Consider the following 21,337-nt stretch of genomic DNA (forward strand, 5'->3'; position numbering starts at 1 on the left):
ATCAGGAATTATATGAGAAAAATTACAAAACACTTGCCACAAAAATAAAATCAGATTTAAATAATTGGAAAGACATTCAGTGCTCTTGGATAGGCCGAGCAAATATAATAAAGATGACAATACTCCCCAAACTAATCTATTTATTTAGTGATATACCAATCAGACTCCCAAGAAACTATTTCAATGACCTAGAAAAAATAACAACAAAATTCATATGGAAGAATAAAAGGTCGAGAATTGCAAGGGAACTAATGAAAAAAAACTCAGAGGAAGGTGGTGTAAGTGTACCTGATCTAAAGCTATATTATATAGCAGCAGTCACCAAAACCATTTGGTATTGGCTAAGAAATAGACCGGTAGATCAGTGGAACAGATTAGATACAAAGGACAAAAAAGGGTACATCTATAGCAATCTAATCTTTGACAAACCCAAAGATTCCAACATTAGGGATAAAAATTCATTATTCGGAAAAAACTGTTGGGAAAACTGGAAATTAGTATGGCAGAAATTAGATATGGGATCCACACTTAACACCATATACCAAGATAAGATCAAAATGGATCCATGATTTAGGCATAAAGAGGGAGATAATAAATAGATTAGAGGAACAGAGGATAATCTACCTCTCAGACTTGTGGAGGAGGAAGGAATTTATGACCAGAGGAGAACTAGAGATCATTATTGATCACAAAATAGAAGATTTTGATTACATCAAACTAAAAAGTTTCTGTACAAATAATACTAATGCATACAAGATTAGAAGGGAAGTAACAAATTGGGAAAATATTTTTAAAAACAAAGGTTCTGACAAAGGTCTCATTTCCAAAATATATAGAGAACTGACCATAATTTATAAGAAACCGAACCATTCTCCAATTGATAAATGGTCAAAGGATATGAACAGACAATTCTCAGAGCAAGAAATTGAAACTATATCCACTCACATGAAAGAGTGTTCCAAATCACTACTGATCAGAGAAATGCAAATTAAGACCACTCTGAGATACCACTACACACCTGTCAGATTGGCTAAGATGACAGGAACAAATAATGACAAATGTTGGAGGGGATGTGGGGAAATTGGGACACTAATACATTGCTGGTGGAGTTGCGAAAGAATCCAGCCATTCTGGAGAGCAATCTGGAATTATCCCCAAAAAGTTATCAAACTGTGCATACCCTTTGACCCAGCAGCGCTACTACTGGGATTATATCCCAAAGAAATACTAAAGAGCAGAAAGAGTCATATATGTGCCAAAATGTTTGTGGCAGCTCTTTTTGTTGTAGCTAGAAACTGGAAGATGAATGGATGTCCATCAGTTGGAGAATGGTTGGGTAAATTGTGGTATATGAAGGTTATGGAATATTATTGCTCTGTAAGAAATGACCAGCAGGAGGAATACAGAGAGGCCTGGAGAGACTTAAATCAACTGATGCTGAGTGAAATGAGCAGAACCACAATATCACTGTACACTTCAACAACAATACTGTATGAGGATGTATTCTGATGGAAGTGGAAATCTTCAACATAAAGAAGATCCAACTCACTTCCAGTTGATCAATAATGGACAGAGGTAGCTACACCCAGAGAAGAAACACTGGGAAGTGAATGTAAATTGTTAGCACTAATATCTGTCTGCCCAGGTTGCATGTACCTTCGGATTCTAATGTTTATTGTGTAACAAGAAAATGATATTCACACACATGTATTGTACCTAGACTATATTGTAACACATGTAAAATGTATGGGATTGCCTGTCATCGGGGGGAGGGAATAGAGGGAGGGGGGGTAATTTGGAAAAATGAATACAAGGGATAATATTATAAATATATATATATATATATATATATATATATATATATATATATATATATATAAATAAAAAAAATTAAAAAAAAAAAAAAAGAAAAAAGGTCCATACCTGTGATAATGGTTCATTAACTTGAGGTGAATAAAGTAAGAAGATATATGTTATGTAGTATGATAATAATAATAATAATAATAATAATAATAATAAAAGGTAACATTTATATGACACTTGGTATGTGCCAAGGATTACACCAAGCACCTTACACAAATTATCTTATTTGCCCTTCACTTTGTGAGGTAGTTGTTATAAACAGGACTAGAACTGTTCTCTAATCTATGATTGGCCAAAACTAAACCAAACAGACTAGACAGAGAAGAATCTGGAATCAAAAATAAATTTAACTTCAAAGTGAGGGAAATACTTGTAAACAGAAGGAGGATTTATGGTTTATGTCAAGGATTGGGTATTATTCCTGAAAAACCACAAAAATACAGGACTAATACAGGTATATTTGGGTCAAGCCCACGCATGATAAAATGTCAAGTTCTAAGCCACAAAGATCTAGCTATATAACTTTTTTGGTGAATAAGCCAAATCTAATAGAGTAATGAATTTAGTAAAAAAAAAAAAAAAAAATCTAGTATGTATTATTGTGTATTGTATTGACATATAGAAATTTTATATAGGCTTTGTAAATGACTAATTATAAATGTTACCTGAAATCTTAGGTTATAAGAATCTTCTTGGAAGGCATTAGGCACTAAAGTGATTTGTAGATCTATTTAGCTCTCTCCCTTTCTCTCTCTCTCTCTCTCTCTCTCTCTCTCTCTCTCTCTCTCTCTCTCTCTCTCTCTCTCTCTCTCTCTCTCCCTCTCTCTCTCTCCCTCTCCTCTCTCTCCCTCCTCTCTCTCCTCTCTCTCCTCTCCTCTCCTCTCCTCTCCTCTCCTCTCCTCTCCTCTCCTCTCCTCTCCTCTCCTCTCCTCTCCTCTCCTCTCCTCTCCTCTCCTCTCCTCTCCTCTCCTCTCCTCTCCTCTCCTCTCCTCTCCTCTCCTCTCCTCTCCTCTCCTCTCCTCTCCTCTCCTCTCCTCTCTCTCTCTCTCTCTCTCTCTCTCTCCTCTTCTCTCCTCTTCTCTCCTCTTCTCTCCTCTCCTCTCCTCTTCTCTTCTCTTCTCTTCTCTTCTCTTCTCTTCTCTTCTCTTCTCTTCTCTTCTCTTCTCTTCTCTTCTCTTCTCTTCTCTTCTCTTCTCTTCTCTTCTCTCTCTCTCTCTCTCTCTCTCTCTCTCTCTCTCTCTCTCTCTCTCTCTCTCTCCAGGTACAAGTTAAATGTATATAGGTAAGTGATAATGTAAATATAACTTTATCTAGCAGACAAGTGATCAAATGCAGATAATAATAAATTTATTTAATCCTTCCTCTGTGCGCTTATTTATGTTTTATATTATAATTATATCATATATTATAATATAAATTCATTATATGTTATATATAATATTATGTTATACATAATGTTATATAATATATTATAATAAAAGTTATTTATATATGCATATCACTATATTTTGACCAATGCAAAACTTGTTTTCAGATTTCAGTGCCAAACCAACCATTTCATAAACTTTAACCAAAGATCTTGAGGTTTTAATTCTGATTTCTTTTTTTCTAATTCTACAGCGTTTAAAATCTGTGGATTGATTATCAGTGTGGTATAATTGAAAAAGTGAAGAAATAGAAGTAAGAAGAAATCTGAGATTTCATTTTATTTTTAGTACTTATTTATGGGAATCCAAGCAACCCCAAGCAACTACTCTGAGTAGTATTTTTATACTTTCATTATTTATTTTTATTTATGAAATAAATATTTCATATTTATTATTAAATATTAATAATAATTTTATTTTTAATTTATGAACTCAATTTTTTTTTTAATTGATCAGTTAATTATACCTAACTCACCAGAGATTCCTGATTTAGGTAATTCCTTGATCTGTTACTATTACTAAAATCTTATTCTTATTTTAAAAATAGTATTCGAATAAAAACACTTCTGGGTCAAGATTTTATACTGCTCTTATTCTATTATTATTGATGCCTCACTGTTACAAGAGTGGATAGAATAGTTGCTTTTTAGAATAAAAGAATTTGGATGTAAGTTCACTCTTAGTAGGCTTGCTGAAACCTTCATCAATACAACATGAATACCAGAACCAGGAATAATATATATTACATCTTTTGTATAATTTTGCTATCCTTGTTTAGGACTCTATATTTTAAAAGCTTTTGGTTCCATGCACCTTTTAAAATTATATGCTTATTGTTATGTCAAGTGATTGTAACAATTTTGTCTTTTTCAATACAGTTTATTGGTAGAGTTCTCCAAGGTTTTTTAAAATCTGTACATAGTATGGCAATATATCATTTTTTTCTTATTAAATATAGTGAAGTTCCTATGTATAACTACAGCCAACAGATTATGTCTTTTTACATATAGAATAATCATTTTTTTTACAGTCTGAAGTAATGTGTTGCATGGATTTCTATAACCTGTTTACAAAACTTACTTTAATCAATAAGTTTAGAATCGTTACAGATAATTCCTTTGCAATGTCATGTGCATCTCAACTGCAATCAGCTACTTTTCATTTCCACAAATAAATCCATTTTGTTCATCTTTTTGGTTGAAGAAAGTTGTCAACATATTGTTGGTTGAGTTTATGCAGATATCACCTTATAGGATTTCTTGATTCAATTCTTGGATTTTCCTTTTTGTCACAAACCTCATATGATTTACTTTTGGTTACATATAACAAATATAACAGACTCTATCTACAACAAGCCTTTAATATTGTTCTCCTGGTTGGGTTAAAATATTCTTGTAAAGTTTTTATATGCTTAGCATATGTTCAAATAATAAGCATTAAGTCCTCTTTTCCCCTTTTTTGCAAGGAAGTTTTATAATTACATAAGCATGAATAGTTGTAATTATTACTGTGATTACTATTTTTCCCATTTATGTAGCATTTTAGCAAAATTCTGTGCAGTAAATAATAACAGTATTATTCCTTTCCTTCCTATCTTATGGTTTGCAAAAATTAATTTCAGAGTGAATAAATACTTTACCCTAGGTACCAGGGACAAGCTGGAAGAATTCAAACCTCAGGAATAGAAGGAATTCATTTATTTTATTAAATGTCCATCTGCTTCCCTGAAAAAAAGATGCTCATTTTTGCTGGGTAAATTATTCTTGGCTGCATGCCAAGTTCCTTAGCCTTTCGGAATATCATATTCCAGGCCCTTCGATCCTTTAATAGGAACATTGCTAGATTCTGGGTTAAACTTACTGTGGTTCCTCCATATCTAAATTACTTTTTTCTAGAACCTTCCAATATTTTTTCCTTCGTCTAATGGTTCTTGAATATGGCCACTATATTTCTTGGCATTTTGATTTTAGGATCCCTTTCAGTAGTTGACAGATGAATTCTTTCAATGTCTATTTTACCCCCTTTTTCTAAAACATCTGGACAGTTCTCTTTGATAATTTCCTGGAAAATAGTGTCTAGGCTCTTTGATTCATCATATTTTTCAGGGAGTCCGATTATTCTCAGATTGTCTCTCCTGGATCAATTTTCCAGGTCTGTTGTCTTCCCAAGAAGGTACTTGACATTCTTTTTTTTTTCCCACATTGAAATTTATTTAATTATGAAATTTGATATTATTAATTTTACCTTCCTTTTGGTTTTATGTTTAGAATTTAAAATTAGAAGACTTGAAAGGTATTCCTGAATTACTATGTCTCTTTACTGAGGTCTAAACACAACCAGAACATGGGAAATGCAATAAGGGATTTGACTCAGGTCCTGAAACTTAAATAATTCTGTAGCACATTTTTTTCAGCAGATAGCAGCTACTGAATTTATCTCGTAGATGGCAAATATATTTAGTTAATATATAAAGCTACAACATTTCTTCAGTATTACCCAATATTATTGAATTGGATAATGACTGAAGTAGGATTTTTTTTTTTTATTCATTTTTCCAAATTAACCCCTCCCTCCCTCTACTCCTTCCCCCCGATGGCAGGTAATCCCACACATTTTACATGTGTTACAATATAACCTAGATACAATATATGTGTGTAAATACCATTTTCTTGTTGCACATTAATTATTAGCTTCCGAAGGTATAAGTAACCTGGGTACATAGACAGTAGTGCTAACAATTTACATTCACTTCCCAGTGTTTCTTCTCTGGGTGTAGCTACCTCTGTCCATCATTGATCAACTGGAAGTGAGTTGGATCTTCTTTATGTTGAAGATTTCCACTTCCATCAGAATACATCCTCATACAGTATTGTTGTTGAAGTGTATAATGATCTTCTGGTTCTGCTCATTTCATTCAGCAACAGTTGATTTAAGTCTCTCCAAGCCTCTCTGTATTCCTCCTGCTAGTCATTTCTTACAGAGCAATAATATTCCATAACTTTCATATACCACAATTTACCCAACCATTCTCTAATTGATGGACATCCATTCAAATTCCAGTTTCTAGCTACAACAAAAAGAGCTGCCACAAACATTTTGCCACATACAGGTCCCTTTCCACTCTTTAGTATTTCTTTGGGACATAATCCCAATAACAGCAATGCTGGGTCAAAGGGTATGCACAGTTTGACAACTTTTTGGGCATAGTTCCAAATTGCTCTCCAGAATGGCTGGATTCTTTCACAACTCCACCAACAATGTATCAGTCCCAGTTTTCCCACATCCCCTCCAACATTCATCATTACTTGTTCCAGTCATTTTAGCCAATCTGACAGGTGTGTAGTGGAATCTCAGAGTTGTCTTAATTTGCATTTCTCTGATCAGTAGTGATTTGGAACACTTTTTCATATGAGTGGAAATAGTTTCAATTTCATCATCTGAGAATTGTCTGTTCATATCCCTTGACCATTTATCAATTGGAGAATGGTTTGGTTTCCTATAAATCAGGGTCAGTTCTCTATATATTTTGGAAATGAGACCTTTGTCAGAACCTTTCCTTTTAAAAATATTTTCCCAATTTGTTACTTCCCTTCTAATCTTGTTTGCATTAGTATTATTTGTACAGAAACTTTTTAGTTTGATGTAATCAAAATCTTCTATTTTGTGATCAATAATGATCTCTAATTCTCCTCTGGTCATAAATTCCTTCCTCCTCCACAGGTCTGAGAGGTAGACTATTCTCTGTTCCTCTAATCTATTTATGATCTCATTCTTTATGCCTAAATCATGGACCCATTTTGATCTTATCTTGGTATATGGTGTTAAGTGTGGGTCCATATCTAATTTCTGCCATACTAATTTCCAGTTTTCCCAACAGTTTCTTCTGACTAATGAATTTTTGTCCCTAATGTTGGTATCTTTGGGTTTGTCAAAGATTAGATTGCTATAGATGTACCCTTTTTTGTCCTTTGTATCTAATCTGTTCCACTGACCTACTGTTCTATTTCTTAGCCAGTACCAAATGGTTTTGGTGACTGCTGCTATATAATATAGCTTTAGATCAGGTACACTTAGACCACCTTCCTCTGAGTTTTTTTTTCATTAGATCCCTTGCAATTCTCGACCTTTTATTCTTCCATATGAATTTTGTTGTTATTTTTTCTAGGTCATTAAAATAGTTTCTTGGGAGTCTGATTGGTATAGCACTAAATAAATAGATTAGTTTGGGGAGTATTGTCATCTTTATTATATTCGCTCGGCCTATCCAAGAGCACTGAATGTCTTTCCAATTATTTAAATCTGACTTTATTTTTGTGGCAAGCGTTTTGTAATTTTGCTCATATAATTCCTGACTCTCCTTTGGTAGATATATTCCCAAATATTTTATACTCTCAACATTTGTTTGAAATGGAATTTCTCTTTGTATCTCTTGCTGTTGCATTTTGTTGGTGATATATAAGAATGCTGAGGATTTATGTGGATTTATTTTGTATCCTGCCACTTTGCTAAAATTCTGAATTATTTCTAACAGCTTTTTAGCAGAGTCTTTGGGGTTCTCTAAGTATACCATCATGTCTTCTGCAAAGAGTGATAGTTTGATTTCCTCATTTCCTACTCTAATTCCTTGAATCTCTTTCTTGGCTCTTATTGCCGAGGCTAGTGTTTCTAGTACTATATTAAATAGTAATGGTGATAGTGGGCAACCTTGTTTCACTCCTGATCTTACTGGGAAAGGTTGCAATTTATTTCTATTGCATGTTATGCTTACTGAAGGTCTTAAATTTATGCTCCTTATTATTCTAAGGAATAATCCATTTATTCCTATACTCTCAAGAGTTTTTAGTAGGAATGGATGTTGGATTTTGTCAAATGCTTTTTCTGCATCTATTGAGATGATCATATGGTTTTTATTAATTTGATTATTAATATGGTCAATTATATTAATAGTTTTCCTAATATTAAACCAGCCCTGCATTCCTGATATGAATCCTACTTGATCATAGTGTATTATCCTGGGGATGATTTTCTGAAGTCTTTTTGCTAATATCTTATTAAAGATTTTAGCATCAATATTCATTAAGGAAATTGGTCTATAATTTTCTTTCTCAGTTTTCGATCGGCCTGGTTTAGTTATCAGTACCATGTCTGTGTCATAAAAGGAGTTTGGTAGGATTCCTTCATTCCCTATTATTTCAAATAGTTTATATAGCATTGGGGCTAATTGTTCTTTAAATGTTTGGTAGAATTCACATGTGAATCCATCTGGCCCTGGGGATTTTTTCCTGGGGAGTTGATTAATAGCTTGTTCTATTTCTTTTTCTGAAATGGGACTATTTAAGCAATTTATCTCCTCCTCTGTTAATCTAGGGAGCCTATATTTTTGGAAGAAGTCATCCATTTCACTTAAGTTATCAAATTTATTGGCATAAAGTTGGGCAAAGTAATTCCTTATTATTTCTCTAATTTCCTCTTCATTGGTGGAAAGATCCCCCTTTTCATTTGTAAGACTATCAATTTGATTTTCCTCTTTCTTTTTTTTGATCAAATTTACCAAAGGTTTATCTATTTTATTGGCTTTTTCATAAAAGCAACTCTTGGTTTTATTTATTAATTCAATAGTTTTTTTACTTTCAATTTTATTGATTTCTCCTTTTAATTTTTGTATTTCAAGTTTAATTTTTGGTTGGGGGTTTATAATTTGGTGTTTTTCTAGCCTTTTAAGTTGTAAGCCCAATTCGTTAATCTTCTCTTTCTCTATTTTCTTCAAATAAGCCTCTAAAGATATAAAATTTCCCCTTATTACTGCTTTAGCTGCATCCCAAAGATTTTGATATGATGTCTCATCATTGTCATTATCTTGGGTGAAATTGTTAATTGTTTCTACAATTTGCTCTTTCACCCAGTCATTCTTTAAGATGAGATTATTCAGTTTCCAATTACTTTTTGGTCTATTTACCTCTAACTTTTTACTGAATGTAGCTTTTATTGCACTGTGATCTGAGAAGAAGGCATTTATTATTTCTGCCTTCCTACATTTAATTTTGAGATCTTTATGTCCTAATATATGGTCAATTTTTGTATAGGATCCATGAACTGCTGAGAAGAAAGTAGATTCCTTTCTATTGCCATTCAGTTTTCTCAAAAGGTCTATCATACCTAGTTTTTCTCATGTTCTATTTACTTTTTTAATTTCTTTCTTGTTTGTTTTGTGGTTTGATTTGTCTAAATCTGAGAGTGCAAGGTTGAGATCTCCCACTATTATAGTTTTACTGTCTATTTCTTCTTGCAACTCTCTTAACTTTTCCTTTAGAAAGTTAGATGCTATACCACTTGGTGCATATATGTTTAGTATCGATATGGCTTCATTATGTATGCTACCTTTCAGCAGGATATAGTTTCCTTCCTTATCTCTTTTAATTAGATCAACTTCTGCTTTTGCTTGATCTGAGATAAGGATAGCTACCCCTGCTTTTTTGGCTTTACCTGAAGCATAATAGATTCTGCTCCAACCTTTTACCTTTACTCTATATGTATCTCCCTGCTTTAAGTGTGTTTCCTATAAACAACATATTGTAGGGTTCTGATTTTTGATCCAGTCTGCTATCCGTCTCCTTTTGATGGGAGCGTTCATCCCATTCACATTTACAGTTAAAATTACTAATTCTGTATTTCCTGCCATGATATTATCCCCAGATTATGCTTTTTCCCTTGACCCTCCTGAACCCCTTCCCCAATATTCAATTTATAGACCCCCCTTGTGATGTGCAGCCCTCCCTTTTTTTTTCTTAGTATCCCTCTCCCCTCCCTCCACATCCCTTCCCTTATTCTCCTTTTCCTTTTCCTTTTTCCTCTCCCCCCTTTTAATGAGGTGAGAGAGAATTCTCTGAAAAACAAATATGACAATTATTTACTCTTTGAGCCTCTTCTGATGAGAGTAAGATTTACACAATGATTCTCCCCCTCTCTAAATTCCCTCAGATATGGTGTATTTTCTATGCCTCTTCCTGGGATGTAGTTTCCCTCTTTTTATCACTCCCTCCCCTTTTTCTGATACTACCCGCTTCCCTTTACTACACCCCCTCCTTTTTTGTTTTCTTTTATATCAGTAAAATCAAATTATCCTTGCGTACTTTCTATATACACACAACAGAGATATAGTTCTCAAGGGTTCTATGTACCTTTTTCTGTTTCTCTTCAGTCTCGTGGATGTAGATAAAATTTTTTGTTTAAGTCTGGTTTTTTTCTTAGAAACATATGGAATTCCTCTATTTCATTGAATGACCATCTTCTTCCATGAAAAAAGATGCTAAACTTAGCTGGGTAGTTTATTCTTGGTTGCAATCCTTGATCTTTTGCCTTTCGGAATATCAGGTTCCAGGCCCTTCTATCTTTTAATGTGGAGGCAGCGAGATCTTGAGTGACTCTTATTGTGGCACCGTGGTATTTAAATTGTTTTTTTTTCTAGCTGCTTGCAGGATTTTCTCCTTTGTGTGGTAATTCTGCAGCTTAGCCACAATATTCCTTGATGTTCTTTTTTTAGGGTCTTTTTCAAAAGGTGTTTGATGAATTCTTTCCACACCTATTTTCCCTTCTGTTTCTATTATCTCTGTACAGTTCTCTTTGATAATTTCCTGTAAAATAGAATCTAGGCTCTTTTTTTGGTCATAGTTTTCTGGAAGTCCAATGATCCGCAGATTATGTCTCCTAGATCAATTTCCAGGTCTATAGATTTTCCCAGTAAGTATTTGACGTTGTTCTCCAACTTCTCATTTTTTTTTTGTTTTGTTTGACTGATTCTTGGGTTCTCTGTGAATCATTCATTTCTATTTGTTCCATCCTGACTTTTAAGGAGTTATTTTCTTCTTTCACAGTTTTTAGTTCTTTTTGTAAATGCCCAATTTCGTTTTTAAATGAATTATTTTGCTCTATTGAATTTTTTTCCATTTCCCTAATTTTTTTTTTTGAGAATTATTTTCTTTTTCCAATTCAGAAATCCTATTTTCTTGGGACTTTTTTATCTTCTCCAATTCAGAAATCCTAATTTCCTGTGATTTTTTTTTACCTTTTCTAATTCACTAATTTTGTTTCCCTGCATCTCCTGTGAATTCTTTATTTTTTCCAACTCCAATTTCAGGACGTTGTTATTCTCTATCATAGCTTCCCTTTCCTTTCCCCATTTTTCTTCAAACTCTCTTAACTTTTTAATAGTCTCTTCATGGAGAGAGTTATGTGATGGGGGGCAGGAATCGTTCCCCTTTAGGTTGTTATCTGCTGACTCTCTGCTGTTAACTTCCTCGGGGTTGGATACCCGCTCTTTCTCTGTGTAGAAGGAATCTATGGTTTTTTTGGGCTTCTTGCTCATACTTAAAAAATCTTTTGGGGTCTGTCCCTGGGGTAGGAAATTATTTATTTCTTTACCAGCTTCCTTCCAGACTGCATGGATGCAGAGGCCCCTGTGCCTGAGCTAAGAGAGAGCTCTGGGAGAGAGTTCCCCACCCCCTCCCTGGAAGTGCCCCAGAGGTGATCAGCACTACTGTGCCCTGAGGGCGCTGTGTTTTAGGGGCTTCCCTGAGGTTGAGACTGAACAGTAAAGGCAACTCAAAGCCTAGTCTATGAGTCCAGGTGGGGTGTGGATGTCTGCAGCAGGTGACATGAAAAGCCCCTGCACTCAAACTGGAAGTGTCTGCCAGGAACCGGGGTCCCTATTTCAAAGGTTCTGCTTCTCTGGGACTTCCGTTCCACAGCCTCCAGCCTGCCGAGCCAGGCACTATGAGTTACCGCCCCGCCCACTCTTCAATCTCTTAACTACTCCGAGGCGAAAGCCTGGATTGCCTATGTCGGCCACACCCCCGGTGCCGAGATCTGCTGAGTCACCCCTGGGATCCGGGAAGATCCAATCTAGTTTTAAATTTTAAAGTGGCTTATATTTCTCCTCTGAACTGCTGTTTTATAAGCAGAGAAGAGCTAACAACCCGTGCCAGATTCTTTTATGTCAGTGGATTCTCTGATCCCAGAGCCCTCCCCAGTGCGACTGGCGCAATGCGCCACTACCCCACCATCTGCGCTGGCCTCTCTTCTTCCTCCCCTGGGAGCTGACCTTTCCTGCTGAAACTCCAGATTCTCTTCAGCTGGTAAGTCGTGCTTCCAGTCCTTGTGGATTCTATCAGTCCAACGCCATTTCTGAGGCTGATTAAATCTAGTTGGTTGTGAGGGAAGAAAGGAGCTTACACAGTGGCGTGTATCTTCTCCGCCATCTTGGCTCCGCCCCCTCGGTACTTGACATTCTTTTCCATTGTTTTGTTTTTCTGGTTTTGCTTGACTGATTCTTGGTTTCTCCACGAGTCATTCACTTCTATTTGTTCAATTCTGATTTTCAATGATGTATTTTCTTCACTCACTTTTTTTATATCTTTTCATAATTGTCCAATTGAGTTTTTAAGTGAGTTGTTTTGTTCTATGGAATTTTTTTTCCATTTCATCCATTTTATTTTTTAGAGAGCTGTTTTCTTTTTTCCAACTCACTAATCCTGTTTTCCTTGGAGTTGTTTACCTTTTCCAACTCACTAATTTTGTTTCTCAATGATTTGTTTTCTTTATCCACTCTGTCTTTAAATGCTTGGGATGACTTCTCCAGACTCTCTTACCAAGTTTCCCTTTCCTTTTCCCATTTCTCTTCCAGCTCTCTTGTGAGAGCCTTTTTGATTTCCTCTATGAGAGTTTTGTTTATTGAGGAGCAGATCATATCCCACTTTGGGGATTCCTCTAGAGACAGTCTGTTTTTAGTCTCCTCAGGGTGTAAAGTCTGCTCCTTATCCTTATAGAAGCTGTTAATGGTTAGAACCCTTTTAAATTTTTTGTTCATTTTGTCAGAGAAGAATCAAAGAAAACAAATTGACAATAGAAACAATTGGTCTGTTTCTGGGGGAGGGGGGGCCTGGGTGGTGTTATCGGGCTTTCTCTACAGACTGCAGGAGACAGCAGCAAGGCACTAACAGGACAGCAATGGCTGTGCTGCATCTGCGCTCTGAGGCTCTGAGAACACACTGAGTCACTCCAGGTGGGGGTGGGGGTGGCCCGGTCCCAAGAGATGCTAGCTTTCCGGGGTTTTATTCTTCACCTCCAGTGTTTACACTCTCTCTGCTACTCCTGGCTTGCTGCCAAAACAAAATATCCACACTGGGGTAAAGAATGTTCCACAGAAATGGCAGAGATTACATCCCTCCCTGCTCCAGTCTGAGCTGTGTGAGCTGCCTGCCTCACTCTGGCTGCTTGCCCTCAGTCTGTGCCCAGTCTGTTCGTCCCCTCCCCCAAGTAAAAACAGACCTTCTCTGGCGAATTTCAAGGATGTCTTCTGTTGGTAATTATTTGTGAGTTTTTTTTTTTTCTGGTCAAACATTAATTCCAAGGCTTGTCATGAAGTAAATTCTGAGAGAAAACATGGAGCACAAGCAGTTGTGTGACTCCTTGCTGCCATATTGGCCAGAAGTCCACCTTTATTTTCATAATTATTTTGTATACCAGTTTCGGGATTATAAGAGGGGAAATATTAATTAATCAGCTTTAACTATTTATGCAAAAGGAGAGAAGATAGGTCACTATAATAAAGTATTGCTTGCAGGTGCATATTTTCTAATTTTTTTTACTATTTCTGTTCTTAAAATTAATCAGTGGGTTCCATTTCTATTTATATTAACAAATTATTTTTCAAATATTATTATTATGATTTTAAAATTCAAACATCATTCCATGAAGAAAATCAATAATACCACATAAAAATCTATCATCTAATCTCAATTGATTCATCAATTTAGCTGATGTCATAGTACAAGGCCATCCCCACTAGATGAAAAGTAGCACAAATATCAATAGATGTTAATTTGGAATTAATCTTCTGGTAACACTCCTCCAGACTTATCAAATGAAGAATCAATTCATTTACTGACATTTAAAGTTCAATTTACCCATTAAAAAGTCAGATATAGTTTTCTTAAGACACATCCATTATAATGACAATAAAAATACATGCATAAGCAACATATTTGCAAAGAGATTGAGAGCCAGAAATTGATTTGAATAGATCACCTGAAAGAATCTTTATCTTTTGAATTACTAATTTTTTTTTTTGTTTTGTTCTGCAAAAAGTATCTTTGAAACCTCAGGTTTTTTGAAGTCCTTGAGAGGTGTTAGCAGAATCTAAAACTTCCATCCAAAATATCTGATGGTGTAAGTTTTCAAATTTATGAACCAAAAAGTGAGTTTTATATGTTAGAGAATAGAAAATCTGGCGTAATCCCTTTGTGTATTCATTTTAGATGGTGGGAAAGAGACAAGTTAAATTTGGAAAATTAGGTCAAACTTGAAAATATCTAGACATTAAGAGTAAGATTTACATAAGTAAAAAAATGTACTTCAAAGTAGAATTCATACCTTGCTTTTCTCTAGCAGCTGGCTTTGTGATGTCTTCAAATCAGGATCTTGAGAAGTTGCAGCTAATAGATATTCTTTAGTAAAAAACTCTTTCATTTCTTTCACCTGGGCCTTTAACCTTCTATTTTCTCTTTCCAGTCCTTGTTTTTCTCTTTCAAGTATTTCCCTCTTGCCCCATTCAGAGGTATTCTCAGCCTGCAGTCTCTCTAGCTGAAAACATATATAAAAAAGCATGCAATACCTATAAATGCCAACTTAAGACTGTCCAAATGAACAACACATAATGATGTTTGATAGCTGACTCATAAAAGTAGGTGATAGTTTTAATTTTTAAAAGATTTTTTTTTTATTTTAAGCTAAGTTAGAAGAACAACACCTTTGTCTAAAGCTGTCATGTTTGAGAAGTTGACAAAAACACTAACTTCTAAGACTAAATGTGTTCATGCATAAGGTAAATTCCAAAATAACTAATCCAAATATTTTCCTAATTTTTATTATTATTAATATTAAACATCATAATTAAACTAACTCTATGGCAATTTATATAATATTCATTATTCCTTTTGACTCAACTCAATTTTGCATTTTCAATAAGAATTATAAGGAATTCAACCTATTCAAGAAGAGATAATCAAGGGATCAATTTGATCATTAGGGCATGTTTCTATAAATTATATCTAGGTAATGTTGACATACATGTAAATTGTATGCCAAAAGTTCATTTAAAAGTATGGTACTTGTAACTCAGATCAAAATTATTTTCCTTGTAAAAACATTTTGATAAATGATAATTCCCTCCAACATTCATCATTATCTTTTCCTGTCATCTTAGCCAATCTGACAGGTATGTGGTTATATCTCAGAGTTTTCTTAATTTGCATTTCTCTGATCAATAGTGATTTGGAGCACATTTTTATATGACTGCAAATAGTTTTAATTTCTTCGTCTGAAAATTGTCTGTTCATATCCTTTTACTAATTTATCAATTGGAGATTGGCTTGAATTCTTTTAAATGTGAATTAATTATATATTTTAGAAATGAGGCTTTTATCAGAACCTTTGAATGTAAAACTGTTTTCTTAGTTTATTGCTTCCCTTCAAATCTTGTCTGCATTAATTTTGTTTGTACAAAAACTTTTTAACATAATATAATCAAAATTATCTATTTGTGACCAATAATGACTTCTACTTCTTCTTTGATCTAAAATTCCTTCCTCCTCCACAGATCTGAGAGGTAAACTATCCTATGTTCTTGTAATTTGTAGGTCAATGCTTAGTTTCTGCCATACTTGTTTCCAATTTTCCCAGAAGTTTTTGTCACATAGTGAATTCTTATCACAAAAGCTAGGTATAAAGGGCTGAAACTCTGAAAAAGTGTGCTTGAATCAGACAATTGATTAATTACCTATTCAGCAATTATTCTATTAGCATATAGTTGGGAAAATGGCCCTTCTCACTGTTCAGTGCTGGCTCAATGTTTGTTGTATACAGATAATTGTAAGCAAAGATAGAGGGGTGAGGTGAGACAAGCCAGACTCACTTGGCAGCAAGACGAGTAGCTCAAAAGAAAGATAGGCAGAGTTAAGTTAAAAATAATTGTCATATTATACAAATGAGGTGCAAAGGAAGAACAGGCATAGTCATTAAAGAAGGGAGAAGGGCTCATAATTCTTTTTTTTTTTTTATTCATTTTTCCAAATTATCCCCTCCCTTCCTCCACTCCCTCCCCCCGATGGCAGGTAATCCCATACATTTTACATGTGTTACAATATAACCTAGATACAATATATGTGTGTAAATACCATTTTCTTGTTGCACATTAATTATTAGCTTCCGAAGGTATAAGTAACCTGGGTACATAGACAGTAGTGCTAACAATTTACATTCACTTCCCAGTGTTCCTTCTCTGGGTGTAGTTATTTCTGTCCATCATTGATCAACTGGAAGTGAGTTAGATCTTCTTTATGTTGAAGATTTCCACTTCCATCAGAATATATCTTCATACAGTATTGTTGTTGTCTGGTTCTGCTCATTTCACTCAGCAACAGTTGATCTAAGTCTCTCCAAGCCTCTCTGTATTCCTCCTGCTGGTCATTTCTTACAGAGCAATAATATTCCATAACTTTCATATACCACAATTTACCCAACCATTCTCCAATTGATGGACATCCATTCAAATTCCAGTTTCTAGCTACAACAAAAAGAGCTGCCACAAACATTTTGGCACATACAGGTCTCTTTCCGCTCTTTAGTATTTCTTTGGGATATAATCCCAATAACAGCAATGCTGGGTCAAAGGGTATGCACAGTTTGACGACTTTTTGGGCATAGTTCCAAATTGCTCTCCAGAATGGCTGGATTCTTTCACAACTCCACCAACAATGTGTCAGTGTCCCAGTTTTCCCACATCCCCTCCAACATTCATCATTATTTGTTCCTGTCATCTTAGCCAATCTGACAGGTGTGTAGTGGTATCTCAGAGTTGTCTTAATTTGCATTTCTCTGATCAGTAGTGATTTGGAACACTCTTTCATATGAGTGGATATAGTTTCAATTTCATCATCTGAGAATTGTCTGTTCATATCCCTTGACCATTTATCAATTGGAGAATGGTTTGGTTTCCTATAAATCAGGGTCAGTTCTCTATATATTTTGGAAATGAGACCTTTGTCAGAACCTTTACTTTTAAAAATATTTCCCAATTTGTTACTTCAAAGGGCTCATAATTCTTAAAATCTACTCACAATGGGAATGTATTCATTAAACACTACATATATACCATGAAGGATATAGCATCCTCCAAAATCTGTAAAGCAATAAGGGAGGAGAGATGGGCAGATGGGAAAGCAAAAGATGAGGGAATAAAACAAGGGAGGGATCTTTGGATGAAGTGAAATTAAATAGTAGCAAGGCAAGTTATGGAGCAGAATTTAATTAAATATGTGTGTATGTGTGTGTATGTATAAGGGGTGTATATGTATGTGTCAGTGCATATATGTCTGGATATATCTATATATGTATATGTCCATATATCTTTTTTTTAATTGATAGATTGTTTGGAAGTGGTGTGGGGGGGGGGAAGAATAATATAAATAAGATGCTAAGCAGAGAACCAAAGAACAATTTACACGGAAGTAAAGAAAAAATGGACATTCATGAGTATAATTTCTCTACTAATATATATGCTTTCTTAATCTGGTAATTGGTTGTTATATTTTGAATCTTCCCCAATGTTCTGCTGGGCATATGAAAATGCTTTCTATTATTTTGTTTTATTTTGTTTTGTCTTCCTTTTATGTTTTTTTTTTCTTACTCTTTTTTTTCAAATAAAATATATTTTTTTTTAAATTGGATCAATATTCATTAGGGTAAATGGTCTATAATTTTCCTTCTGGATAATGAACAAGGCTCTTAAACTTTCCCAGTCACTGGACTTTATGCTTACTTCCATGCTTTTTGGCAAAATGTTTTCAACCATAATGTCAAATGCCGTCAATGAGAATAAACATTACATCAAAGTCAGCTATCTATATCAGATTGTTTGCTGTCTTGTTGGGAGTAGGAGTGGGATAAAGAAAAATTTGTAATTCACAATTTATAAAAATGAATGTTGAAATCTATTTTACATATAATTGGAAAAAATAAAATAGTATTATACGCAAAAATAAAATTGTTGTTCTAGAAGATTAGATATAAGTGAAGATAGAAACTATATTGGATTCAAAATCATTAGTGACATTTACAAAGATGTACCCTAGGGCATCAGTAGCACAGGTCACAGATTTTAGGTGACAGTTTTTCCAGAACAGAATATTTTCATGGACAGATAACAATGTGTTAAGGTTAAAACATTGCCATTGTGTTACAAATATACTTGAAGCCCTATTTTCTATCATGACTACAGATTCAACAGTGCCCTGACAAGATTATCTGATTGACTGATATGGCCAAAGGATCTATCTTATCATATAATATGCTTCTATAATGTTTGTATTTCTGAGCCTTTCTATTTAACCTACAACTGAAAATTTTTTTTGCATCTTATTCATCCAATTAAAGTGTGAACTCCTTGAAAGCAAAGACTTTCATAACATTTCTATTTTATTTCCATCATAGGCATTAAATTTTTTTTGATTCATTAATTTATTCATTAATAGTATATCTAGCTTTAAAATCAGATAAGATCATTCACATCCTTATGGATAAAAAAGGAAAAATATGGGTTGATTAGTATGCAATGTCAAACAGTATTCAATGAGATCAATTTCAACTTACAATAAAGTCTCTAATGCACTCCTCAGTTCTATACTTGGTTATGTAACATAACTAGCATGTAGAGTTAGTCAGGTCTTAGAAATCTATTTCAAGTTCTTTATTTTATGATGATGAACTGAAACTCATAGAAGTTAATTGATTTTCCCAAGTTTAGAAAGTGAGAACTTTTATTTAAACCCAGTGCCTTAAAATCCATAATTAGTCATCCTTCCACTGTGCTACATTTGATCAATAGTCTATTGAAGTAATAATTGCAGAGAACAGCCAGGGAAGAATCAATATTTAAAAATAACAGAATCAAGAATAAAAATTCCAATCCATCAATCAATGAATATTTACTTTTTATAGATAACATTGCATTTTGTTGAATTTCTTTTTCAAATTTCTCTCTTTACCTGCCAATTTCTTCTCTTCCTCTATATGCCAATTGAAAAGACAAGAAAGATGATGTCCATTATACTTATAAAGTCTATGTTCCAGCCACAGTGCCAACAGTTAGAAAAACAGAAAAGAAAACAGTTTTTCCTTCAAGGAATTTTAAGTCTTTTAAAGAGAGACAACACATACACACATTTATTTTAAAATAAAGTATAACTCATTAGCTATGGGATTAGTAGCTTGTGGATCAAAAAGTACTATATAGAGTGTCATACAGAATGTCAATGAATGAATGAATGATAGTATTTATTAGGTGCTTACTGTAGGTGAAGTACTGTGATAAATTTAAAAGATGCAAATAGAAAAATAAGTCAGTCCTTGTACTCATTTTCTAATAAGAGAATCAAAATTTGAAAGATACAATAGCAAGTCAAAAAGTCAGATCCCAAGGTTTTTAAATTACAGCAGAAAAGCAGATATTAATGCCTCCATTAATATTTTCCTATAAGTGACTTTTGAGCTTATCTTTGAATAAAAATATAGATTACCACCACCACTACCATCATTATTATCATTATCATCATTATTTTGAGACATGATCATTCTATCTGGCCCAAGATATGAGTACAACAGACATTAATGGACCTGGTTCCAATAGTAACTGACACAATAGTACCAAAATTCTCCTTTTTTATAACTTGGGCTGATTTGTCTCTCCTTATGCAGACTCATGGCTCTTTATTCTTGGGACCTAGTAGCAGACTTCATGTATACATTTAGCCCTATTGTATCTCATAACTTCCAAGTTCAAGCAATCTGTTAGAGTCAATGTCTTCCAGAAGTAGAGGTTACAGGTCTATACTACCATACCAAAAATTAGAAATTCTAAGAGACAGAGGTAAGAAAAGACTACATTTCATTTATAATATACTATTTAAGATACTGCTTAACTTAAATGGATCCATTTATAATATGAAAAATAGATTTAACAAAGAAAAGTTAGCTCAACAACTGAATAATGTGATATTTTTCACTTTTATAAATAAATATGTTAATACCTAAAGAGAATTAGATAAAAGCTTTATTTAATCAAAATACTAAAGAATGTGTTTGAAGCAACAGTTTTATGGTTTAAAGAATCAGAAAAAAGAACTTTTACTTATTGCAAAGTGGAAAATACAATTATAAGAAAACCGTTCAAGGACACAAAATGAGTTAGACCACATTGAAAATCTCAGAGCTTCAGGATTGTATGTTCCCTAAGTTCATTTGCATATAATTGTTTTATGTGTAAAGGATAAAACTGAAAAGAATGAAAATAATATGGTACATAGGTTTGGAAATATAATTTACAATGAGTATTGATTTCATGAAAAATTTGAGGAATTGTAACCTTGTCATTGAACAGCGGATCATTGAAAGCCAAAAGCAAATGGCTTTGATTTAAAATCATTGAAAAATACAATAGAGATAGAAAGCTAAAGAATGACATCAGAGGAAGAAAGAGCATAGAATTTAAAAGGCAGGCTTTTTGAACTGTCTAGAGAGACCAACAGAAAGAAGAATCAGCTGAAAAGAAGACTGGCTGTTATTGCCTGATCAACAGAGTGAAGATGACAGTTCATCTATTGCCTTTCAGCACCACCTAAAAGCTTTAGAGAAGTGAAACTCTTAGGTATATATTGCCCTTTTCTGCTCCCCTTTGTGCTGAGAAAAGAAAACAGAAAAGGAAAAGGCAGATACTGTAGATATTTTGATATGTAAGAAAAGCTGGCTGGGTTTAATCTTTTAGCCAGAGATTACATTGGTGATGTGTAGTGGCAGTTCTTTTCTGATTTGACAACATGGTACTTGATGAATGAATAGCTGACTAGCTATGGTTTTATAACACAAAGCAAGTTTCATGAACTTTACAACTCTTTTACTTAAAGAACACTGCTATTAAAATAAAGACATATCACTTTTTA

At 34.0% G+C, this 21,337-nt stretch overlaps 1 protein-coding gene across 1 annotated transcript in view; it reads right to left on the bottom strand.

Moving 5' to 3' along the window:
- CCDC102B (coiled-coil domain containing 102B) overlaps window positions 1–21,337 on the bottom strand; it is a 620,750-nt gene that overhangs the window by 449,822 nt on the left and 149,591 nt on the right. Inside the window, 1 exon segment of the mRNA XM_074279195.1 lies at window positions 14,718–14,927. Coding sequence (XP_074135296.1) covers window positions 14,718–14,927 — 210 coding nt within the window.

The sequence above is a fragment of the Sminthopsis crassicaudata genome, chromosome 1 (assembly GCF_048593235.1).
Source record: "Sminthopsis crassicaudata isolate SCR6 chromosome 1, ASM4859323v1, whole genome shotgun sequence".
Lineage (NCBI taxonomy): Eukaryota > Metazoa > Chordata > Mammalia > Dasyuromorphia > Dasyuridae > Sminthopsis > Sminthopsis crassicaudata.